This window comes from Mastigoproctus giganteus, chromosome 1 (genome assembly GCF_048544385.1).
Source record: "Mastigoproctus giganteus isolate SK-2022 chromosome 1, ASM4854438v1, whole genome shotgun sequence".
Lineage (NCBI taxonomy): Eukaryota > Metazoa > Arthropoda > Arachnida > Uropygi > Thelyphonidae > Mastigoproctus > Mastigoproctus giganteus.
In genome coordinates, this window is record NC_143575.1 from 261,772,637 (window position 1) to 261,792,760 (window position 20,124).

The following is a 20,124-nucleotide window of genomic DNA, read 5'->3' on the forward strand; positions in this document are numbered from 1 at the left end:
AATCGAAATTATTAAACTAGAAATCGTATAAAAGTCACTAATTAACTATTTTTCTTCGGTATTTAAAATTCTAAATATAAAAATTAAGATTTTTATAATTTAAATAAAAAAAATAAACTATTCGAAAACGTGCTGGGGTAATATAAAAATAAGGACAATCTCCGATATATTTGAAGGTTGCTAATCATTTGTATAAAGTACGAAGATTTCAAACATTGGTGATCTTCTCTCCCCCCCCCACTCCTTGTCCAGTTTTTATGGATCCCTTTAGCGGACTTTTAAGTGGTGTCAAATTAGGCCTACTTTGGAGAACAGAGAACTCTTGTAACCACACAACACGGCCACAAAGAAAGGGAATGGGAGGGTTAATTGAGGGAGGGAGGAAGCCAGAAGGGAGTCGACCACTTCTGAAGAGCATTTGCAAATGGCCCTTAAGCACCCGGATGTTTTTTTTTTTTTTTTTGCCTCCTCTTTCTCCTCTCCCGTTTTACAAATTGGATATTAACGGTGGCTTCAATACCAAAGTACGATTACACATCTTTTCACCATTTACACTACTAAGCTGAATCGCCTACAGGTAAACCAGCCCAGCTTAGTGTCCCGGGATACTATTTTAAAAGGTGGAGTAGTCATAAAAACAAGACAAACTCGGCTTTATGACAACAGCAACTGAAGCAAACAATCCGGATCTGCAGACAGAAGCCCAGTCAACAATAGACCGCCGAATACCCGTCAAAAGAGAGTGGCAACCCTCCCCCTTTCATCAAACCAAAACCCTGTCAGCGACAGATAAGGCATTTCACGTGGACAAGGGTCATTCCACCAGCCAAAGCGATAACAGCTTGGGTAAACACAGCTAAGTCGCGTCATGGTCCTCTTTGGCTAGCTATCAAATCAACGGGACATCTTTCTTGGCGACAGCTACAATCCCCAGTGTCTTATCCAACCCCCCCCTCCCCACCACTACAACCTCTTTGCCCACTTACATCCCCTACCCATCTCAATTTAGTGTCTCCTTCATGACGTATTGTAAAAACCATCCATCCGTGCCATTCTATAGAGTCACGATCGGCAGTTATCCGAAGAACTTAATTATTTGCAGAGCTCACTGGTCGATCAATACTCCCTCTACCACTTGCTAATGTGTATCTTAAAGATGATTCTTCACGCGATTTTTTTCCCTTTACATTCATTCTACATTTTCTTAATAGAAAGATTTGAAGTAATCGAGAAAAGAAGCCAGTGTGACCACATTTTTTATGGAGAGGATGATAGTAAAAGTTAGCTAATTTGCATAAAATTCATTTTAGATAATGATGATACAAAGCCTTTATTTATTGATAGTAATTACTTATAAAGTACTTCAATAAACTTTAATACAATCTGAAATTGCTGTGTGTGTTATAACAGTTGTTTGTTAAAACGGGACTTAGTTACAGCGAGTGTTATAACAATCGGTGCAGTCTTCCCACCCCTCTTCTATCCCCTAAGCTAGTGCTTAAGACATCTCTTAGCTGGAGTTAAGAAACTGAAGAGACCGCTCGCGGTAGCGATAAAAGCCTGGAAGTTTGTTTATGGCAACAGTATCCTTCCGATCAAAGAAGTGTTGATAAGATATCATCAATCTCTCGGCGCACATTACACTAGCTGGGGGGGGGGGGCGACTTTGTAGCGGCTTCAGTTAGCTAAGGATATATCCAATGTCTTTAAATGGATGTACTGAAGAAAAATAATACCGACAACAAACTGTTAGCCAATTTCTAAACACAGCATTTGATCTTCCAATTAAATCTCCAGTATATCGGCGGATTTGATGTCGAGCGATAGCCTGGGGACCCTAAGATCTTCAGAGTACCTTCCCAGTTATCTGTATGTTATTAAATGAGGCGGTATGTTGCGTTATAACTGGCACAGTGGGGAGGGATAATGGTACTCGGTAATGCTCAGGGCTGTGGCGTGAGGGCAATGTGCAGCTATTTTCAGAGGCAACATATTTTCTTGAATGAGTAAACTTTTTGAGCCATCATCCTTCTGTGATGGTCTTGTTCATAACCAGACTGAATTCCATCCTATATAATCAGAATAAATTCTCGCTCTGCAAGATTTATGACTTTAAAATAAGAGTTATTTTAAACCTTTAAAAACGCATAAGCACACAGGGCTGATATTACTAACCACGATTCAGAGATATCAGCTTCTGGTACCCTTCTAAACTCGTAAATTTTATGTATGGATTATATAACGCTGTTATGTAAACTGGAACAAATTGAGATTACTGGTAAAATCCTACGCTGAATCACATGACCTGCCCTCACGACCTTTCTTCAAGATAGAGGAAAGAGGGTTGTTATAAATGATCAACCATCAGTGTGGGCTACTTGAATTCTTCGGGATTCGGTTTTAGGTATTCTCCCATTTCTAATATTCGTCAATGATATTAACGAGAAATACCATCATAGTTTGTTGATGATTTGAAGATGGGAAGGATAGTAACAATTCTAGACATGTTGCTCCAGAAGACTTGGATCGGTTGCATATACGGTCCGAAAAATGTCAAAGTTTGATGGTTAGATAGCAATATTATTTTTCTCACTCTCCCAAGAAGAAAGAGGGGGGGGGGGAGGTCTTTTTCAGTGTTTAAAACCCCTAATCAGCAAAGCATACTAAATACATCTTACAATTTTTATTAAATGGAATAATTTATACTTTAAACATAATATACATTCGGTTGGCCTACTTTCTAATGCGCGTCTGTCTATACAGTATAGAAAAAAATAAATGGCAAATCACTCTGTCGAGACAAGAGAAAGTAAGATAACCCACCAGCCCATGTAAAACAATCCCCCCCTTCCAGACACGAACACACCGAGGCGTAACACTCATCGATGTGCAACGCTGAATTGACCTTGATGAAGAATAAACGACTCAAGGCCGTGTCGGAGGTTAGCAAGTTCGAAGGGGAACTTGCTGCTTCCACCCACAGAAATATAATTTTGTAACAATTTTTTTTTTTTTTTAGCTCCGAGATAAGAAAGTGTGTTACTGCATTTAATGCAAATTGCTTTGATTCAGCATCCATAATCTCCTCCCCGACTACCCCGGGCGGAAAAAAGGCTCTGGATTAAACCAAACGCTCACGTAGCAAGTAGTGGATGAATAACCTATCCTCGGTGTTCTACATACACGCATGATAAATGAACCCCCCCTTTCCTCGACTCCCCATCATATGAAGGTCATCCATCCGTTTCCCGTATTTAATAATGTCCTATATTAGTACCTCTGTACATGTATACATACCGTGGTTTAAAAGTATTTATTGAACTCGACTCGGTCTCCGTTAAAACCAAAACAAAAGTATTATTAAATAGAATGAGCGCGCATAAAAATTCTTTACATGAAAACTACAAGCGCGCAAAATTTTTTTTTTACGGGAAAACTACAATTCCCGGTCTTTTTTTTTACGGGAAAACTACAATTCCCGGTCTTTTTTTTTTACGGGAAAACTACAACTCCCGGTCTTTTTTTTTTACGGGAAAACTACAATTCCCGGTCTTTTTTTTTACGGGAAAACTACAACTCCCGGTCTTTTTTTTTTACGGGAAAACTACAATTCCCGGTCTTTTTTTTACGGGAAAACTACAGACCGCACAAAAATTCCTGGCCTTTTTTTTTTTTTTTAACAGGAAAACTACAGTTCCCAGCATTTTTTCGTGAAAACTACATAAAAATGAAAGAAATCGACACAAACTTCCAAAATGTATCAATTTCAAATGACTAATAATTAAATCGAGCCTCTCACAAACCAGAAGTTTTCTCTCAACTGAGATGAAATATCGGCTGCACATTTCTTGCCAATAATACGAACGCGCCGGCATGTGTGCTCGCTCCAGCGTCTGCCAAAAGCGCAATTTCATCCGACGGTATCGCGTGCTGCAAATCTCGGACAACAATAGAAACTGCAATCGCGCGCAATGCGCTTGCTTTAATTTTCAGGTAACGAAATATACAGCTCATGGACTGAGCATGCGCCGTTTACCTGTACTTTTCACGCAGCAGTGAAAAGGCAGAAGACAGACACACAGCGGATGTTTCTTTTATTTTCAACTACTTCTATTTTATCTGCGTTGATTACGGAATCATTTAAAAATAGTTGTTTAATGAGAACGCTAATCTTAAACAGATCTAAACTCAGCCCACACGGACGCCGCCCACTTATACCCGCCAACGTAAGAAACAATAAAAATATAACACGCTAATAAATCCCAGTTTTATATAATCATTAATAAACTCGACACCGGAAATTTCCCGCTAACAAATGCAGAATTGGTTGAGACTAATTACGGACAGATAGAAGATGCTTATCGTCTGACAAATCAGTACGGAGTTACGGCGTATCTTTTTAATGATTTTAGGCTTAGTTAATAACCTTCCGTGCCGACCTACATTCATTTCCCGAAATGAACAGTTCGCTCAAAAGTGATGAATTGAATTATTGATTTAATTTCTTAAATATATATTTTTATACACTAGAGGAATATCATCGGCGACAAATCAATATTCGATTGCGTGGCTTTGTAAGTGTTGTCTTTCCCAATAATTCTCGTGGAAATTATTGGTAGACACCATACAGCTGAATACCATACAGCGGAAGTTACCATCGCTGTTGTTAGGAGCGAAGCAAACAGGGAAAGTGGTGAAGGATCAAATCCAGCTTGAACCCGGGTCTGATTCTTTGGTTCTCAATGTACATTTTTACTTCCTGTACAATCTCACTTCTATTCCCCCCTAATACTGCCGGTATCCCCTCGAAACTTAAGGGGAAGAATCTGTTAACTATCAGTGGCAGTCAGACCATAAACGTCTTGCCTAACCTTGTTCGGTTATCAGAAATCCAGCTTGTCTTTTGAATTCCCTCACACCCATTTTAAACTAACTTCAGCACACCTGTGACCTTATTATGATCGCCCCTCCACCCCGCTATCAAAATCCCAACCGTTCCGCAGGCGAGCCATTTTCCAACACCATTCTTCGATGGGGTTACCGACAACACGAGTACATCGGGTCGAGTTCGTCGCCTTGCAATACCTGGCGCGTTAACCCTAGCAGGCGCTGTGGGAGGTTACTTTCAGGCATCGACGTAGGGCTTAGGGAAAGTTCTTTAATTGTGACAAGCTCCTACCCACCACCAGCCTCCTTCTTACCCTTTGAAGTGTCGACCTCTATGGGGTTCACTACCGTGACCTTGTTTAGGACAGCTGAAACCCTAGAAATGACCGGACAGGGAAAGCAAGAGGGAAAAGAAGTCAGCTATGTTCAACTTGAATACCATGGAGGAGGGAAAAACATTGCAGCGGCTTTGACGACTTGCGTTTCAATTTGCTACCGCCTCCGCCTCCACCCCCCTCACCCCTCCCTAAGAATTTTCCTAGAAAAACACCACAGACCGATGACAGCAAAAGGAAACTGGATAATCAAAAAAATATTCATAAATTCCTTGGATAGGTTGCTTTTGTAAATATTGGTTCATTCCTCAGTTGATCAAAAATAAACATCTTATGACGATCCTTGTGTAAACAGACAAAGTTCGCTAGATAAGTCCCAGGATAATCCCAGGCACTGGTACTTAGGTGCAGTTTAATGAACATACTTAAGATATTCCTTAGCGAAAGAGAGACTGACGATCCTTCGGTTTGGCAATCATTTATGGTTATTCTAGATTGTTTACTACGCATTATTCGTGCAATTAAAGCTATTTATAATTATAATCGCTAATTAATGTACCGGGATTATTTATTTAACAGAAATATAATTTTAAATTAATAGAAACAGAAATTGTCAACAGAACAAACGAATCTGCCACTAGAGGGTGTATTTATTATTTATTTAAAGAAAATTAATTTTAAATTACTAGAAACAGATATTGACAAGAGATGAATCTGCCACTAGAGGGTGTTACTTACGTACAGTATACAACAGACCTAAAAACAGTATCAAGGCTACCAAACGATGTCGAAAGATTTCTTTTCTTTATTTTGCAAATCAATAATAAAAAAAAAACGTTTGCCTTTCTAAAATCGATTATGATTTGGAAATTAAAGCAAATCAAAAGCTAAGCGATATTTTGGCTTAAAATATCAAACAAGTGTGCTATTACCAGCAAATCGATTGGTAGATGATTATTATTTTTTTTTTTTATGGCTTACCTCGGAACTTGGTGGCGCTCGTTGTAATTAAAGTCTTTAAATATGATCCGGACGCCTGCAACATATTCCTAAAATCTTTTTTAACCGCTTCCCGATACCTTTCTTCCATCGTTTGACTGCAACAAGTTTTAGCAGAAGGACAAAGTTCTAAATCATCACCTACGGAAACAAACAGAAATTGTTATCAGCGAGTGGCGTTCTTGAGACAGACAGACACACGCACGCACGCGCACACACACACACACACACATAAGGGCAATAACAAAGAAAAGGGGCATAGTCGGGCATCGACTACTGCCGATGGAACCCACCTTTGATCTGAGTTTCTGGCACCAGTTGAGAGTTTCCAATCTGCTTCATTACAAATATTTGTCGAATCTCCGTGCAAGATGTAGAGACGTCGGACGCTGCATCATCCTCGCCAATGGCCTCGGTGGCATTGTCGGCAGCGTTGGCCAAAATGAGAGAGGAGAACAGACTCACTAGAAAACACAGCACCAATGTTTGGCAGGCCATGATCGCGACACGTAACAAGAAAACGTATCCTTGCCTCGCTAGCTAGGAACTACATCGAACAGTCGGCACAGAGGTAGAAGACCCTGTTCGTCTGCTTCCATGGGAGGTGAAAGATCGACAGCCGTTCGCTCTACCAACACTGTATGCCATTGAGGCACGTAACAAAGCAGGCGAGCTGCTACTGGTTAGCTGAGACGTGACGTTGCCATCAGGTGGTGTGGAAAAGCAGAAATAGTGGATTGACGAATAACGGAAAAATGGTGCTTTGCTGGGAAGGTGCTATAGATGCACGTGAGAGTTATACGATTTACGAATATGATAACGGTCTCTTGGCTTCGGAATAACCGCTAGCTGCGACCTCTCTCGGACAAGAATATCATTTATAAGACTGCTAAATTTCACTCACTTACCATACAACTTTACCGCAATTACTTCAACCGATTTTTTTTATTTCATCTCTCTCTCTGTCTTCTGACTTTTTTTTTTTTTTCCTTCTCTGATTTCTTGACTTTACAAGAATGTATGCAGAAATTTGATTTTGAGGAGATTCCATCAACAATGCCTCCAGTGTCCAATGGGATTCGAACCTGGGTCTCTTTAGACAAGTCAGAAGGGACGAAACCACTGTACTTACCGGGGAGACGTTGTTGTAGTAGGGTTTAGGAGCATCAGCGACTATATTGTCTGTTAATTGCTGTGTTCTGTGTTCCATTTTATGTTTTCTGGACGAAAAACTCGAGTTTTTGGGAGAAAAAAACATGCTACCCTCACCTGAAACCGACTAATTCAGCCACATTGCGAAAAAAGGCCCATAAAAATTCCTCCCGTCATTGATGGGACTCCAACTCGGGTATTTTCCACCCAGTGGGGAGGACAGCGATTGTACCAACGTCAGGGGAGACTTCTCGTTCTTAAGAAATAACACAGCTTGACTTTGAATGCTAATTTTTGTTTTCTGTGATCAGAGGTGTGTGTGTTAATCGCCAGAGCGACTAAGGCCATGAGGTGTCAGTATGATGTGTCCGTAAACTGTGTATATTCCGTGGTCGATTTGCTGGACGAAAAAACCGTATTACCCAGAGGAAAAAGAAAAAAAAAAAAAAACATGAAACCCTCACCTGAGACCGACTAACTCAGCCATGTTGTGGGAAAAGATCCATGAAAAATTCCTTGAATCATAAACGGGATTTGAACCCGGGTATTTTCTTTTTGTTATGGGGAGGACAGTGATTCGATTTGTGTAATTCGTGTATACTGAAATATCTGTTGACTGCATCGTATAGAAGTTTTGCAAGGACTAACTGAAGCTGGTCCTGACAGGAGGATTGAGATTTGAGAATGGGCCTGTAGCATGGCTAATTAGTATCCTACTTTAGCGATATTCCATCTCAATGGCACCTGCAATAAACAGACATGTCAGTGGTGGCCCACTACTAACGTATACGATGCTGAAGAACTTTTTGGAGGCGAAACTTACGAGGATATCGATTCCATGGCTATGTAGTTCCAACAATAGTATGTCACCGCACTACGCCCTTGGCGTTCATCACTAATTCGATGAGCATTTCCCCTGATTGGATTAGTCATAGAAGAATCATCGAGTGGCCAGCAATACCTTCGGATCTAAGCTCTTTGGATTTCTTTTTTGTAGGGTATGCGAAGTCCCGGACAGCAATTCCCACTGATTTTCAGAAACTGCAAAACACAGATTGTTGCAGGACCGTGACCCTGAAAATGGTTCCCGGAAGTGTTTTAGACAAATTGCATTAGTATAGACACTGTCCAGTCAAAACATTATGAGCACAACTATGTTTTAGCAATCAGCCATTGCTCCCATCTCGGCGGCACACTTATCGCAGTGAGAACTAATAAATGTGATATCTGCGAGATCGTGATACGAAGTACTTCACTGACATGGACAAGGGACGTGTTCTGATGGACTTCAAAAAAGAGATGATTGTCAGGTACCGGTGGAATAGTGGAAGTATTACAGAAACTGCGAATCTTGTTGGCTATTCGCGGAGGTACTGTAGCTAAGGTATTATCATACCTCTTGAGTTTTTTGGTGATGTTACCTATATAATTGAATAAGACTTTTCCTTTGAGAAGACTGACCTTTTGGGGAAACACTAGCACCGTCTAGTGGACATATGGCTTTTTGTGGTGGACTTGAAGAAGATTTCTCCTTGACTTATTTTTTTTTCCTTGACTTATTTACATTATTTATTGTAAATAATAATTGTTAAAAATTAATCAGTGTAATGATCATGTATACATATTATAGAAGAAGAAGATGAACTCTTTAAAATAAAATAAATACATTTTTCTGTTTATACTCCGGCACGACAACCAAGTCAGTAGAGTTTACAATAAATCATCAATACAAATATTTATCGTATTTAGTAGTCACGGGTTTGAACCCCGGTGCACTCAAGGAACGCGTGCTATGCACTCTCGCTCCTGACCACTGGGCTATGACACGAAGACCTCTGATGCGAAGACCTGCCGCCATGTGGATGGTCCTTGGTGCATATATATATGGTGCCTTATGTATATTTACTAGTCTTTGCAAGTTATGAGACGATTTCCTCTATGTATAATTTTGTATCCTTGATTTGGGCTTCCATTACCCTGCACCCACAGATATTGCCCTCTCTCTTGTGGGTGTACAATTTTGTCTCTATTGGGACTGTTGTGTAGATAGTAGAATTGGCCCACCTTCCCATAGTCAGGGACGCGTACCCAGAGGGGGTTGTCCATGTGATTGCCACTTCTGGGTAGCCAAGTGATCAGCACAACACAACACAACACTACTCACATGCGTGGCCTTTTTAGTGAGTTCTGAAACGGGGAGGAGTTGAATTAACGTTACAGGTTTCGTCCCAACAAAAAAATATACATAAATACATGGACTTTAACTAAGGGATGACCAGCGGTGTTTCCAAGACGACGATCCAACGAACCCTTCTCCGTATGGGACTTCTGGAGTAGATGCCCGGTCATATGCTTACAGCCACCCATCTCCAACAAAAGTCTGCGCGGGTAGCACGGTGGTATCGTCACCGTCCTCCCCACACCGGGTGGAAAAGGCCTGAGTTCGAATCCCGTCGATGACGCGAGGAACTTTAATGGGCTTTTTTCACTCCGTGGCTGAGTTAGTTGGTCTCAGGCGTAGATGGCAAGGTTTTTCTCCCCAGTAACTAGGGTTTTTTCGTCCAGCAAAACAGGCAAATCAACCATAGAACATACGCAATTTACAGACACAAATACGGGTTAATGTATTTAATTACAGGCAACTCTAAAATAATAATAATAATATATCTCCAACAAAACGTCTAAAGTTTGCATTTGAACTGCGTTTGACAACTGGAAAAATTTTTGCCTTTTCCGTTGTGTTTGGTAGATGGAAGATACGGCGACAAACCGCGGGAGAGGAATCACCCTGATGTCAATAGAAACAGGCAGGTAACCTTAGTCTTTTGGTATGGAGGATATTTTCCAGGGAATCTCTTGGGGCTCTCATACCTCTAGACCGCACTCCGAATGCAAAAATCTGCCGATCCATTGTGGCTGATCAAGTACCTCCTTCATAGTAACTGTCTTCACGGATAGCACATGTGGTTGTCCGCAAGATAATGCGACCTGCCACATTTCCGGTATTGTTCGAGAATAGTTCACCAAACAAAACCCACTTCCAAGTGTTTCGGGACTCGAACTCTTTTCCACCCAGAGGAGGATGGCGATTCTACCAACTGTGCTATACACCAGGACGTAAGTACAAGATATATCCACTATTACGTAGGTGGTCATAACGTTTTGACTGGACAATGTGAGTGGACAGCAGGCAGGCTGCAAGGAAGCATCAGTCTTTCTGCTTGTTTTGGTTCGCAAAAGAAAGCATCGTTCTCTCTGTTTGTTTTGGTTTGTAAAAGAAAGCATCATAAGTTTAGATTTTATTTTGTTTTTTTAGTTCAGTATCTCAAAAATACACTGAGGAAATGAATATATTCTTTTTGTTTTTACTCTTCTGGTAGATTCCTTGTAAAAAAAATACAAAGTAAAAATATAACACTTAAAAAAAAAAGGCGCATTGCGCGTATTTCGGGATTAAACTTGGAGACCAATGGAAACTATGGGCTTCACGCAATGTTTGCCTTAATGGCATTGAGAATTGAAAAAATGGAATCAGAGTAAGGAAAAGTCTTGAGTTCTTTGTTGTATTCATGGTTTGGCGTGATAATTGCTAGTTTTAGTGCCATCTTTAAAAATGGAGATCTTTTCGATGATATTGATAAATAGAGCTGCATCTGCCGTCTGCTATAAGATCCATCATGAATGGAGCTGATATGCTTAGATCTTCTCCACCACACACTCTCATTACAATTTCATTACCAGATTCTGAATGTAGCTCTCATGGATAACACAGTTGGTTTAATCATCGTCCTCCGGGCACCGGGTGGAAAAGGCCTGAGTTCGAATACTATCAATAATGTGAGGAGTTTTTATGGGCCACTTTCAAAACATAGCTTAGGACACATTGCGCTATATACGGCGCAATGTGGCCTAAGTTGCTGATGCGCCTGAAACCTTACACCCAACCAACCAACCGGAATTGGCATGCTGTCATCGTGTCTCATCGCTGAATCCAGATTCGGAAAAACATTCTACAGATCGGATATTAAAAGAATTACATGCATATGAACATATACGCACATTGACAAAAAAAAATACGAACCTTATTCAGTATCGAATCGGACCACCTTTGCTTCTAATAACAGCAAGTGTGAGATGCGGCATGGATTCTATAAGGTGCTTTGGCGTTTTGGCCAAACTGTAAACATTCTTAAGCAAAATATCGCGCAGTTGAAGGAAGAGGACTACGTTGCCGAATAGCTCTCTCCAGCATATCCCACATATTCTCAATAGGTTTGAGAACAGATGAATAAGCGAGAACATGACACGGAAATCCGTGTCATGTTCTCCAAATCATTTTTTCAGGATTCTGGCACGATGCGCTGTTGCATTGTCATCCATGAAGTGACCATTACCTTCAAGATGAAAGTGTAACATTGCAGGGTGTAATAGATCTGATACAAAATTCAGATATTTTCTGGATAACGTTCGACCCTCCACTGGTGTCAACGGACCCAGCCATTGCCAATAAAACATTCCCCATACTATGATACCACCTACAGATGCTTAGGTTGTCTTAACAAGGCAAGCAGGGTCGCCACACTCTTTGCCTACCATCAGCGCAAAACAAGGTGTATCGTGATTCGTCTGACCACATGACTTTCTTCCATTGTTCCACTCTCCAATCACGACGTTTTCGACACCACTGCAAGTGGATTTTTCTGTTTTTCTCTGAAACAAGTGACTTCAGAATAGGCAGGCGACTGCCAATACCCAATTTCTTCAATTTCCTGCTCAGGTACGAATTGAAATAGGTCAGTTCTGGGGTTGGTTTAATTCAGATGTTATTTGCTGCACACTGGATGGCCTATTTTTCTGAACAGTCCTCCTCACAGTATAGCGACTTCGCTCTTGAACTATTGTTTTTCTGCCACATTTACGCCTTTGAGATGTGGAAGAACATTAAAAACCTTTGAAATGGATGCTTTTGAGGAAACCATTAATGTCTTCTGTTTCTTGAATCGTGGCTCCTGCTAAACGTGCACCCACGATAAAACAAAACCTTTTTCAAAGTCTGATAGATCACTCGTTTTTCCCATTCTGGTTTCTGATTACTGCAGTTGAACAGCATGTGCAGTCTTTACTCAAAGAGGCAACACGTAATCACCCCACGTCACACTCTTAATACAAAGCATCGTATTTTTTTGGCCAGGGTGTATATAAACACTGATAATAAATAAATAGTAATTATATTCATGTAGGTTGGGTTAAATAAGTATGTGAGTTGTATAATCAATGTCATTGTGTTCATGTAATCAGTGTTATCACATAAACTAGACATGCTGGAGGGAAAAATGCGAAAACAACTTTGGAATCAGCGTCCAGAGATCCCTATCTAATCCACATTTTTCTTTTAGATGAAAAATACTTGTTGATCTGTACAATTGTACTGTCACGTGTTGACGCGTTTAAAAGCTGTCAATTGAACTTCTCCTCTCTGTCCCTCCCCCGAACAAAATGTTTCCTTGTGCGACTGCGTACAAACGAGATGGAAAGAAGATACTAGGGAGTGTAGAACGTAAACAGGATCGTAGATACTGGTCTTTGAAAAGGGATTGGCGTAGTGAATAAAATAAAACCAAAAAGCATTCGAGATCAAAAGAGTTAGAATTTATTCCAAGAAATTTGGCTAATGTGTATAAACTTTCACGTTTGTACTAAATATTCTTTCTTCGCTTTGAGTTTTTGTCCTTTTTTTTTTTTTTTTTTTTTTTATAAATAGTACACGGATTGTTATTAGATGAAATTCAATGTTTCCTTTTTTTCCCCCCTTTTTTCGTCCACCAAAACAAGCAAATCGACCAGAGAACTCATGCAATTCACAAACATAATACACTTAGGTAAAAAAAAAAAAAAAAAAAAAGGTAAAGGTAAATTGCATCCATTATCAATCCACTGCAGGATGGAAGCCTCCTCAATGATTCATTTTGAGGGAAATGGACCATAATCAGACTGGTCCAGTCTATGGTTGGCAGATCAACCGCATTTAGTAGTCAGGGGCTTGAACCCTGGTCTACTCAAAAAGCATGTGCTATACACTCCAGCTCTTGACCACTTAGCTACGTAGTTGAATTAATATTCCGGGTGACCATTGTGTGTAAACATTTATCATTATGAAGGGGTATACCTGATCAGCCACAAGGGATAGGTAGATTTCAGCATTCCCAGTACGGTGTAAGGGTATGAGGACTCCAAGGGTTTCCGAGGGAAACATCCCTGACATCAAAACACTGCCTCTACCTGCCTGTTTCTGTTGGATAAGGACATTGGAGTGAGTACTCTCCGAAGTTTGTTGCTGTACCATCCATCTAACCATCTAAATGGAATATTAAGAAACATGATTCATCAGAAAAGGCAACTTTTTTCAGTTGTCAGTGGTCCAATGATACCGTTCACCTGCTAACTTTAGGTGTCATTGGCGATGAGTAGCATGCATCAGTACCTTGGTCCTTAAGGAGGAGGGTTCGTTGGATCGTGGTTTTGGAAGCACCGATGGTTGTCCTCTGGTTAAAATTCGTGGACAGCAGTTACAGCATTTTCCATCTATTGGCTTGCACAACTTGGGAGAGTCTGTGTTCATCACGACCATTGATGAGGACGTCTTCCATTGGCCCGGTCACTGCTGCGTCCACTATCCGTCCACTCTTAAAACAACTCCGTGAGCAGCCCACAAGGTTCACAGTTTTCGTCAGACGTCTACCCTTCAAATGGCCGGTTCTGTGGAGGACCACTCGTACCGCTGAAAGATGACTGGTAAATGTCTTAACTATAATTTGGTTATGATATGCCACCAGTCGTGGGGGGGGGGAACAGCCCTTCATGCATACAATTCCGACCTTGGCATGTGGCGCATTTTTCTGTTGGAAGAATCATTCGCAGATGGAAACACTGCAGACATTAAGGTACGTGCCTGGTCAGAAACAATTTACAGATAACCTGTGGCATCTAAACGTTTCTCCACTGGTATCAGGAAGCTCAAGGTGCACCACGAAAACTCCCCACAGCATTACACTGTTTATTTTCACTAGCTATGGATAAAACAGCACGGATACAAAGACCCATGCTGTTTATCCATATTTTGGTCTTCTCATCGACGTGAAACAACAGGAACTGGGATTCATCAGACGGGGAAATGTTTTTCACTCCTGCACTGTCTAGTGTTGGTGTTCCTCAGCCCAACGTAACTGTGCCTTGTTTTTTATTGAGAGGAGTGTTCTGTGATACTTCATTAATCACAAGGTACAATGAGTTGTACGATCTGCAATGCTTCCTTGGTTACCACTGTTGTACCGAGTTGTTCAAGGAAGTGTATGTATTGAGCTTAAAAGCAAAAAGTTTGAGGGGTCGGTACATTGTTTATAAATTGCGTATATTCTATGGTCGGTTGGCCTTTTTTGCTGGGTGGTTGATAAACCACCCAACCTTCCGCAAGATAAAACCATACAACTGTCGCCTTACACCGACTAACTCAGCCACATTGTAAAAAATTTCTGGCATCATCGATAGATTTGAACCCAGAACTTTTCCACCTGGAGTGGAAACGTCCTGTGTTCAAATCTAAGCCATGCTGCCTGCAAAACTTTCCAGAGTGACGGAACAGATGACAGTTGCGTGTCCATACGTCTCACTTCCCATTCCAAAACATCCCATAGGTGTTCAATTGGATTGAGGTCAGGCGAATTTGGAAGCCAATCAAGATGGGTGATATCTTCACTATGTTCCTCGAACTGCTCGTGCACAGTGCTGGCCCAGTAACACGGCACGTCTTGGAAGATACAGTTTCTGTCCACGAAAAAAAAGTAGCATGACAGGCTGCACATGGTCTCCTAAGAGTTGCCAGTAGACCTCAACAGTAAATAACATTGTTCCATACGCACCAGTGGTCCTAGTTCTTTCCAGCAAAATATGCCCCATAATGAGCAACCAATACTGCGCGCTACGCGGCATAATCCATTACGGATAGGGTGGTCATAATTCTGTGATCACCGAGTGTTTATGTTTACTTTTAGATGGTTCAACAACTTAGGCCATATTTTGCTGTTTATAATATGTTTGTAAATTGCGTGTTCTGTGGTCGATTTGCAGTTTTCTGAACAAAAAACTCGAGTTTCCAGAAGGAAAAAACCATGCTATCATCGCCTGAGACCAACTAACGCAGCCATTGTGGAAAAGACTCATAAAATTCCTCGCGTCATTGACGGAATTCGAACTCAGGTCTTTTCTACCCGGTGTGGCCATGACAGCGATTTAAACCAGCTGCTACCCAAGAGGATCTCATCGCTTCTAAAAGACTGCATCTGGTGTCAACCCTGAGTTTACCTCGTAGCAGTAGGACTATTCTTGTTCTACGAAAATTTTCAGATAGGCCATAGACGTCCGTGGTTGTTGTACTTTAAGAAGGGATCCAAAGCAGTGGCAAAACTACAAATTCGAGACCCTTGAAAGAGCTTTGATGAGAACCCGCATAGGCTATTCAACACGAGTCTGCGCCCTTCTGATGACCACTCTAATCATATGGTTGAAAAGGAAACGCAATTCTTTGGACTAAAACCCTACGGCATCACTAGTCAGCAACTTCAGCCGTAAATCTCAATTGTTGGTGAAGTAGACTTGGCATAGGATAGGCGCCTCCTGTTACCCCAATCAGCACGGCTAGCATTAATAGCAGGTGATTCCTGAGAGTGCCGATGTGTCTGAGCGAAGTTCAGAGACTGTTTAGGGACGCCACTATTTTAAGCTTTTTCGCCAAGGGCTCAATTTAGGACAGCGTCGACCCTGTAAACCGTTAGATGGTATATGACACTGTCCTTCAGAGAATGGTTATGGACTACCTGACGTTGTATTTGGAAGCCTATCAGTACACATTAAACTTTACACCCTCAGCCCTCCCCATCAGTGTGGAAGGAGCGACATGATTAACCTTTTATATATTTTTTCTCTCCTAAAATACTTATTCTGATTCCTCAGTATCTCCTACGTTTACATCAGCTGGGAAAAAGTGAAGTTTACTCTCTTATTCAGCAACAATTTTCTGCCTGATTTTTCTGGGTTGCAAGTTTTTCAAGGTCCAATACTATTCCAAAAGCTTTTGTTGTTATTGGGTTTTAGGAGCATTATCGACTAAGGTCATATTGCTGTGTTCTGTGGTCGATTTTCTGGATGAAAAACCCGAGTTTCCCCGAAGGAAAAACCATGCTGTCATCGCCTGAGACCGGCTAACTCTGCCATGCTGTGAAAATTCCCCTCGTCATCGACGGTACTCGAACCCAGGTCTTTTCCACCCGGTGAGGAGAGGACACCAAAGGTTCCAAAAGCATCAATCCAAAGAAACGTCTATCGTTATTTCTACATCATTATTTTTATCATAAATTCCAAAAGCTTCACTCAGTCTATTACACCAGTGATACAAGAGGATACAACCAGCTATTAATCACGCAAGAAGTGTGAACATTCAACAAGATTGAATACCATGTAAGGAAACATTGAATGAAAACATTTCACAATCACTTGGGGACTTGCTCGGGTTTTTCTTTTTAACTCCAAAAAAAAAAAATGTCGTTCCTATCTCACTTGACTAAATTTAATTAGCACGTGCAATTTTTATTAAGAAGTTACTTATCGGGTTTGAAGAAAAAGATGATTTATTAATATTAACAGAAAATAATTCGGCTCTGTTCGTGGCCACTCACGTTCTCACGAAGGCAAAAAAAAAAAAAAAAAATGTCATTAATTATTTGGTACGTGTCTATCAATTTTCGCTGCCAATGAAGAATATAAAAAAATTCCCTCTCTCTCTCTCTCTCTTCTTTTTTTCTTTAAATTTCTACTGTCATCATGTTTTATGGCTATATCGCCAAAGTCGTAAATTTTTGGAATAATCTGATCGATATAGAAACGGTTAAAAGAACACAAAGTACAGCAACCGGCTAGCGCCACCTCGCGTGTAAATGATTAACTACCGAATGGAATAACTTCTTTTTTTCTGGAAATTGAAAAAAATGGAGATTTTTTCATTAAAAGTTTGCTTTGTCGACTTATTATTATGCTGTGGAATGCTTTGTATACCGCAGGCCTTGTGCTATCCACCACTTTCTATCAAGCATCTCTTGTAAGCAAAGTGCCATGATGGTATGAGTGCTTTAAAGAGGAGTGTTTACATATTATTCGTGGTACGTTGAGCACGAGACTAGTAGAATACGAATACCATATTCAGTCTACACCTGTGCTGACTGAATTTCTTAGTGGGTTTGTTGGGCGTAGTGAACCCGGAATGAGATGAAGGATTCATTGGACCCGTTATATTTGCTTTCAACCGTGAAGTTAACAGAACCCTAAATGAACGCAGTCTAACGGAGTTGGCGGAATTCGACCAGATCGCGTCACGCATAACCCATGAGCAGTTATATATCAACAGGCACATTACATAGACATATCTACCAATTGCTAATTCTCTCCCTCTGTCTCTTTGCGACCAAAATCTGAAATCAGATATCTTGTTCTCTAATTTTTTTTAACACAGTATACGTAGCATATTATCTCATATGTAGAAATGTTTAAGTTATGAAAACATTTTTATAAATGATGGGTAGAACAGGATTATCTAATAATCACAGAACTCGTCGTTGAACGGTGAGTACCGAGGTAACCATAGCAACAGAGAAGATGATTTGGTGAGATATTTTTAGAGGTGGCAGAAGTTCCAATGTTATAGAAACAGTATTTAATCAGCTTTCTGCTCCTCAAATACTATTAGAGCGCTGCGTGATATGGAATAATCCCGAAAAGAAAACGTGTGTTTATTTTGGAACATTACCTTGCATCCAAATAGTTTTTGCAATATCAAGAGATATTGGGTAATACACTGCTCGACAAAATTAACAGAACACGTAGAAAACGTGGTGTAACGCGTGCAGCTTGAGATGAAGCGGGAAAAAATTTAGTATTTGGTGGACCATAGAATTACGATGAAATGATACAGCAAGAAACTTCGGACAGGCATAAGGGACATTTATAGGGGTTGTATAAGAATTAAAAACATCATATTACAGAAATCGATACAAGATGCTCGATATAAGGGTGTCTATAAGATTCGGTGGTAACAGATTCCATTCTTCCACCAGGAGTTGACTGTCGGTGGATTGGATTTAAGTTTGGTGCTCGTGCTGACCACAGCAGTCATTGGATATCTTCGGTTTCAAGATATTCCTCCGCCACTTGAGCTTTTTGTACAGTGGCGTTGTCGTGCATGAAAAGAAAATCTGGGCCAACCGCACCCCTAAAAAGTCGTACATAGGGTTCGACGATCTCTTCTCGGTACCTCTGAACAGTTACGGAACCCCTATCAGAAACATGAAGAGGAGTGCGCATTCTTCGTTGTTCGCAGATGAAATAACGTCTGGAATCTGTTTGTAGGCTAAAACGGGACTCGTCAGAGAACAGAACTGTACCCTATTTGTAGGGGCTCTGAGTCATATGTTCATGGCACCAGTTTCGACGAGCTCTACGGTGGTTTAGGGTTAATAGAACACAAAAACCACTAGCTTCCTTAGAGTCTACTTGAATTGAACCTTCTTAACACAGTCTGGTTGGAAATGTTTTCGCCTGTGGCCATAGCAACCTTAAGAGATAATTGATGAGAGGACATCGCAGGGTTCCATTTTGCTGTTAGAGCCAGATAGTGACTGCCCAGGTTCAAGTCGTCCAATGGCCTGCCATCTCAAAGAATCATCTAAACGACGATGACTTGCCATCCTGAGTACTGGAGATGTGGCTATCCCACTGAGCAAACCAAAACACGGGAATGAAGTGAGTAGGTCGCAACCCGTGTTTTTATAGGCATGAGTAATTTGCATAATATGCGGCTCAGTAAGGTGGTAGTTAGTTCAATTTCTATCGGATATTTTGAATTTGCATGCCAGGATGGCTATTATATCAAATATTCGTTTTCGGCAACACTGTTCACAATAAATTTTCATGAAAAACATTTTGTTCTGTTAATTTTGTCGAGCAGTGTAAATATCCAAACAGGCCTGTGCTAATTAAAAGTGAAGCAAACATGACATTGCGCCATTGATGAATATCTTCCTAAAGTAGCATTATTAAAACGGGCGAATGCATTGCTACACGAACATGGTGGAAACTCCCAGCACATTCTGTAACTGTTTAAATAATATTCAGTATTCAGTTTTAATAAAATTTTGTTGGATTCAAAAATGGGTTGAAATTTAATCGGTCTGTTGTTATTAAGTGCATCAGCGACTTGGGCTATTCAGATTTTGGTCTTTATTTCCATTGGACTCCTGTAAAATGGTTTTCATTTTAATTGCAGAACTCTGTACCTGATTAGTACACATACAATAATTTCCATTTAAGAATCTTTCCATGAAATTCTGCAAATTCTCAATAGGGTTAAGGTCAATTGCAATTCAGAATTTTGAATCTGCAGTACAGAAGGGGGGAAAATGAAAGTGCATGCCTAGCAACAGTGGACTGATGTTATTATAAAAGAAAGACTTATAGGCGTGGAGAAATGCCAAATCCTGCTGTGTCACCAACAAATCTCTTGTAGATCCCATAACATCCCTTCTTGTACGTCTCCGTGCTGAATGGTATTTATCATGTCCGTGACAAATTGTATGTGTCCAACTCAATGGCACGAGAAGTCGTCTCACCTGGGCATGCCCACTTGGGTAGTACAGTTGGAAGAATCGCT

The 20,124-nt window shown here is 40.7% G+C and overlaps 1 protein-coding gene across 1 annotated transcript in view; it reads right to left on the reverse strand.

Moving 5' to 3' along the window:
* Positions 1-6,858, reverse strand: part of dally (division abnormally delayed protein) — a 150,662-nt gene extending 143,804 nt beyond the window's left edge. The window contains exons 1-2 of the mRNA XM_090377253.1: positions 6,515-6,858; positions 6,204-6,362 (exon numbers count right to left, since the gene is read on the reverse strand). Of these exons, the coding sequence (XP_090233379.1) occupies positions 6,204-6,362; positions 6,515-6,719 (364 nt within the window). The 5' untranslated portion in view covers positions 6,720-6,858. The remainder of the gene's footprint in view (positions 1-6,203; positions 6,363-6,514) is intronic.
* Between the last annotated feature and the right edge of the window lie 13,266 nt (positions 6,859-20,124).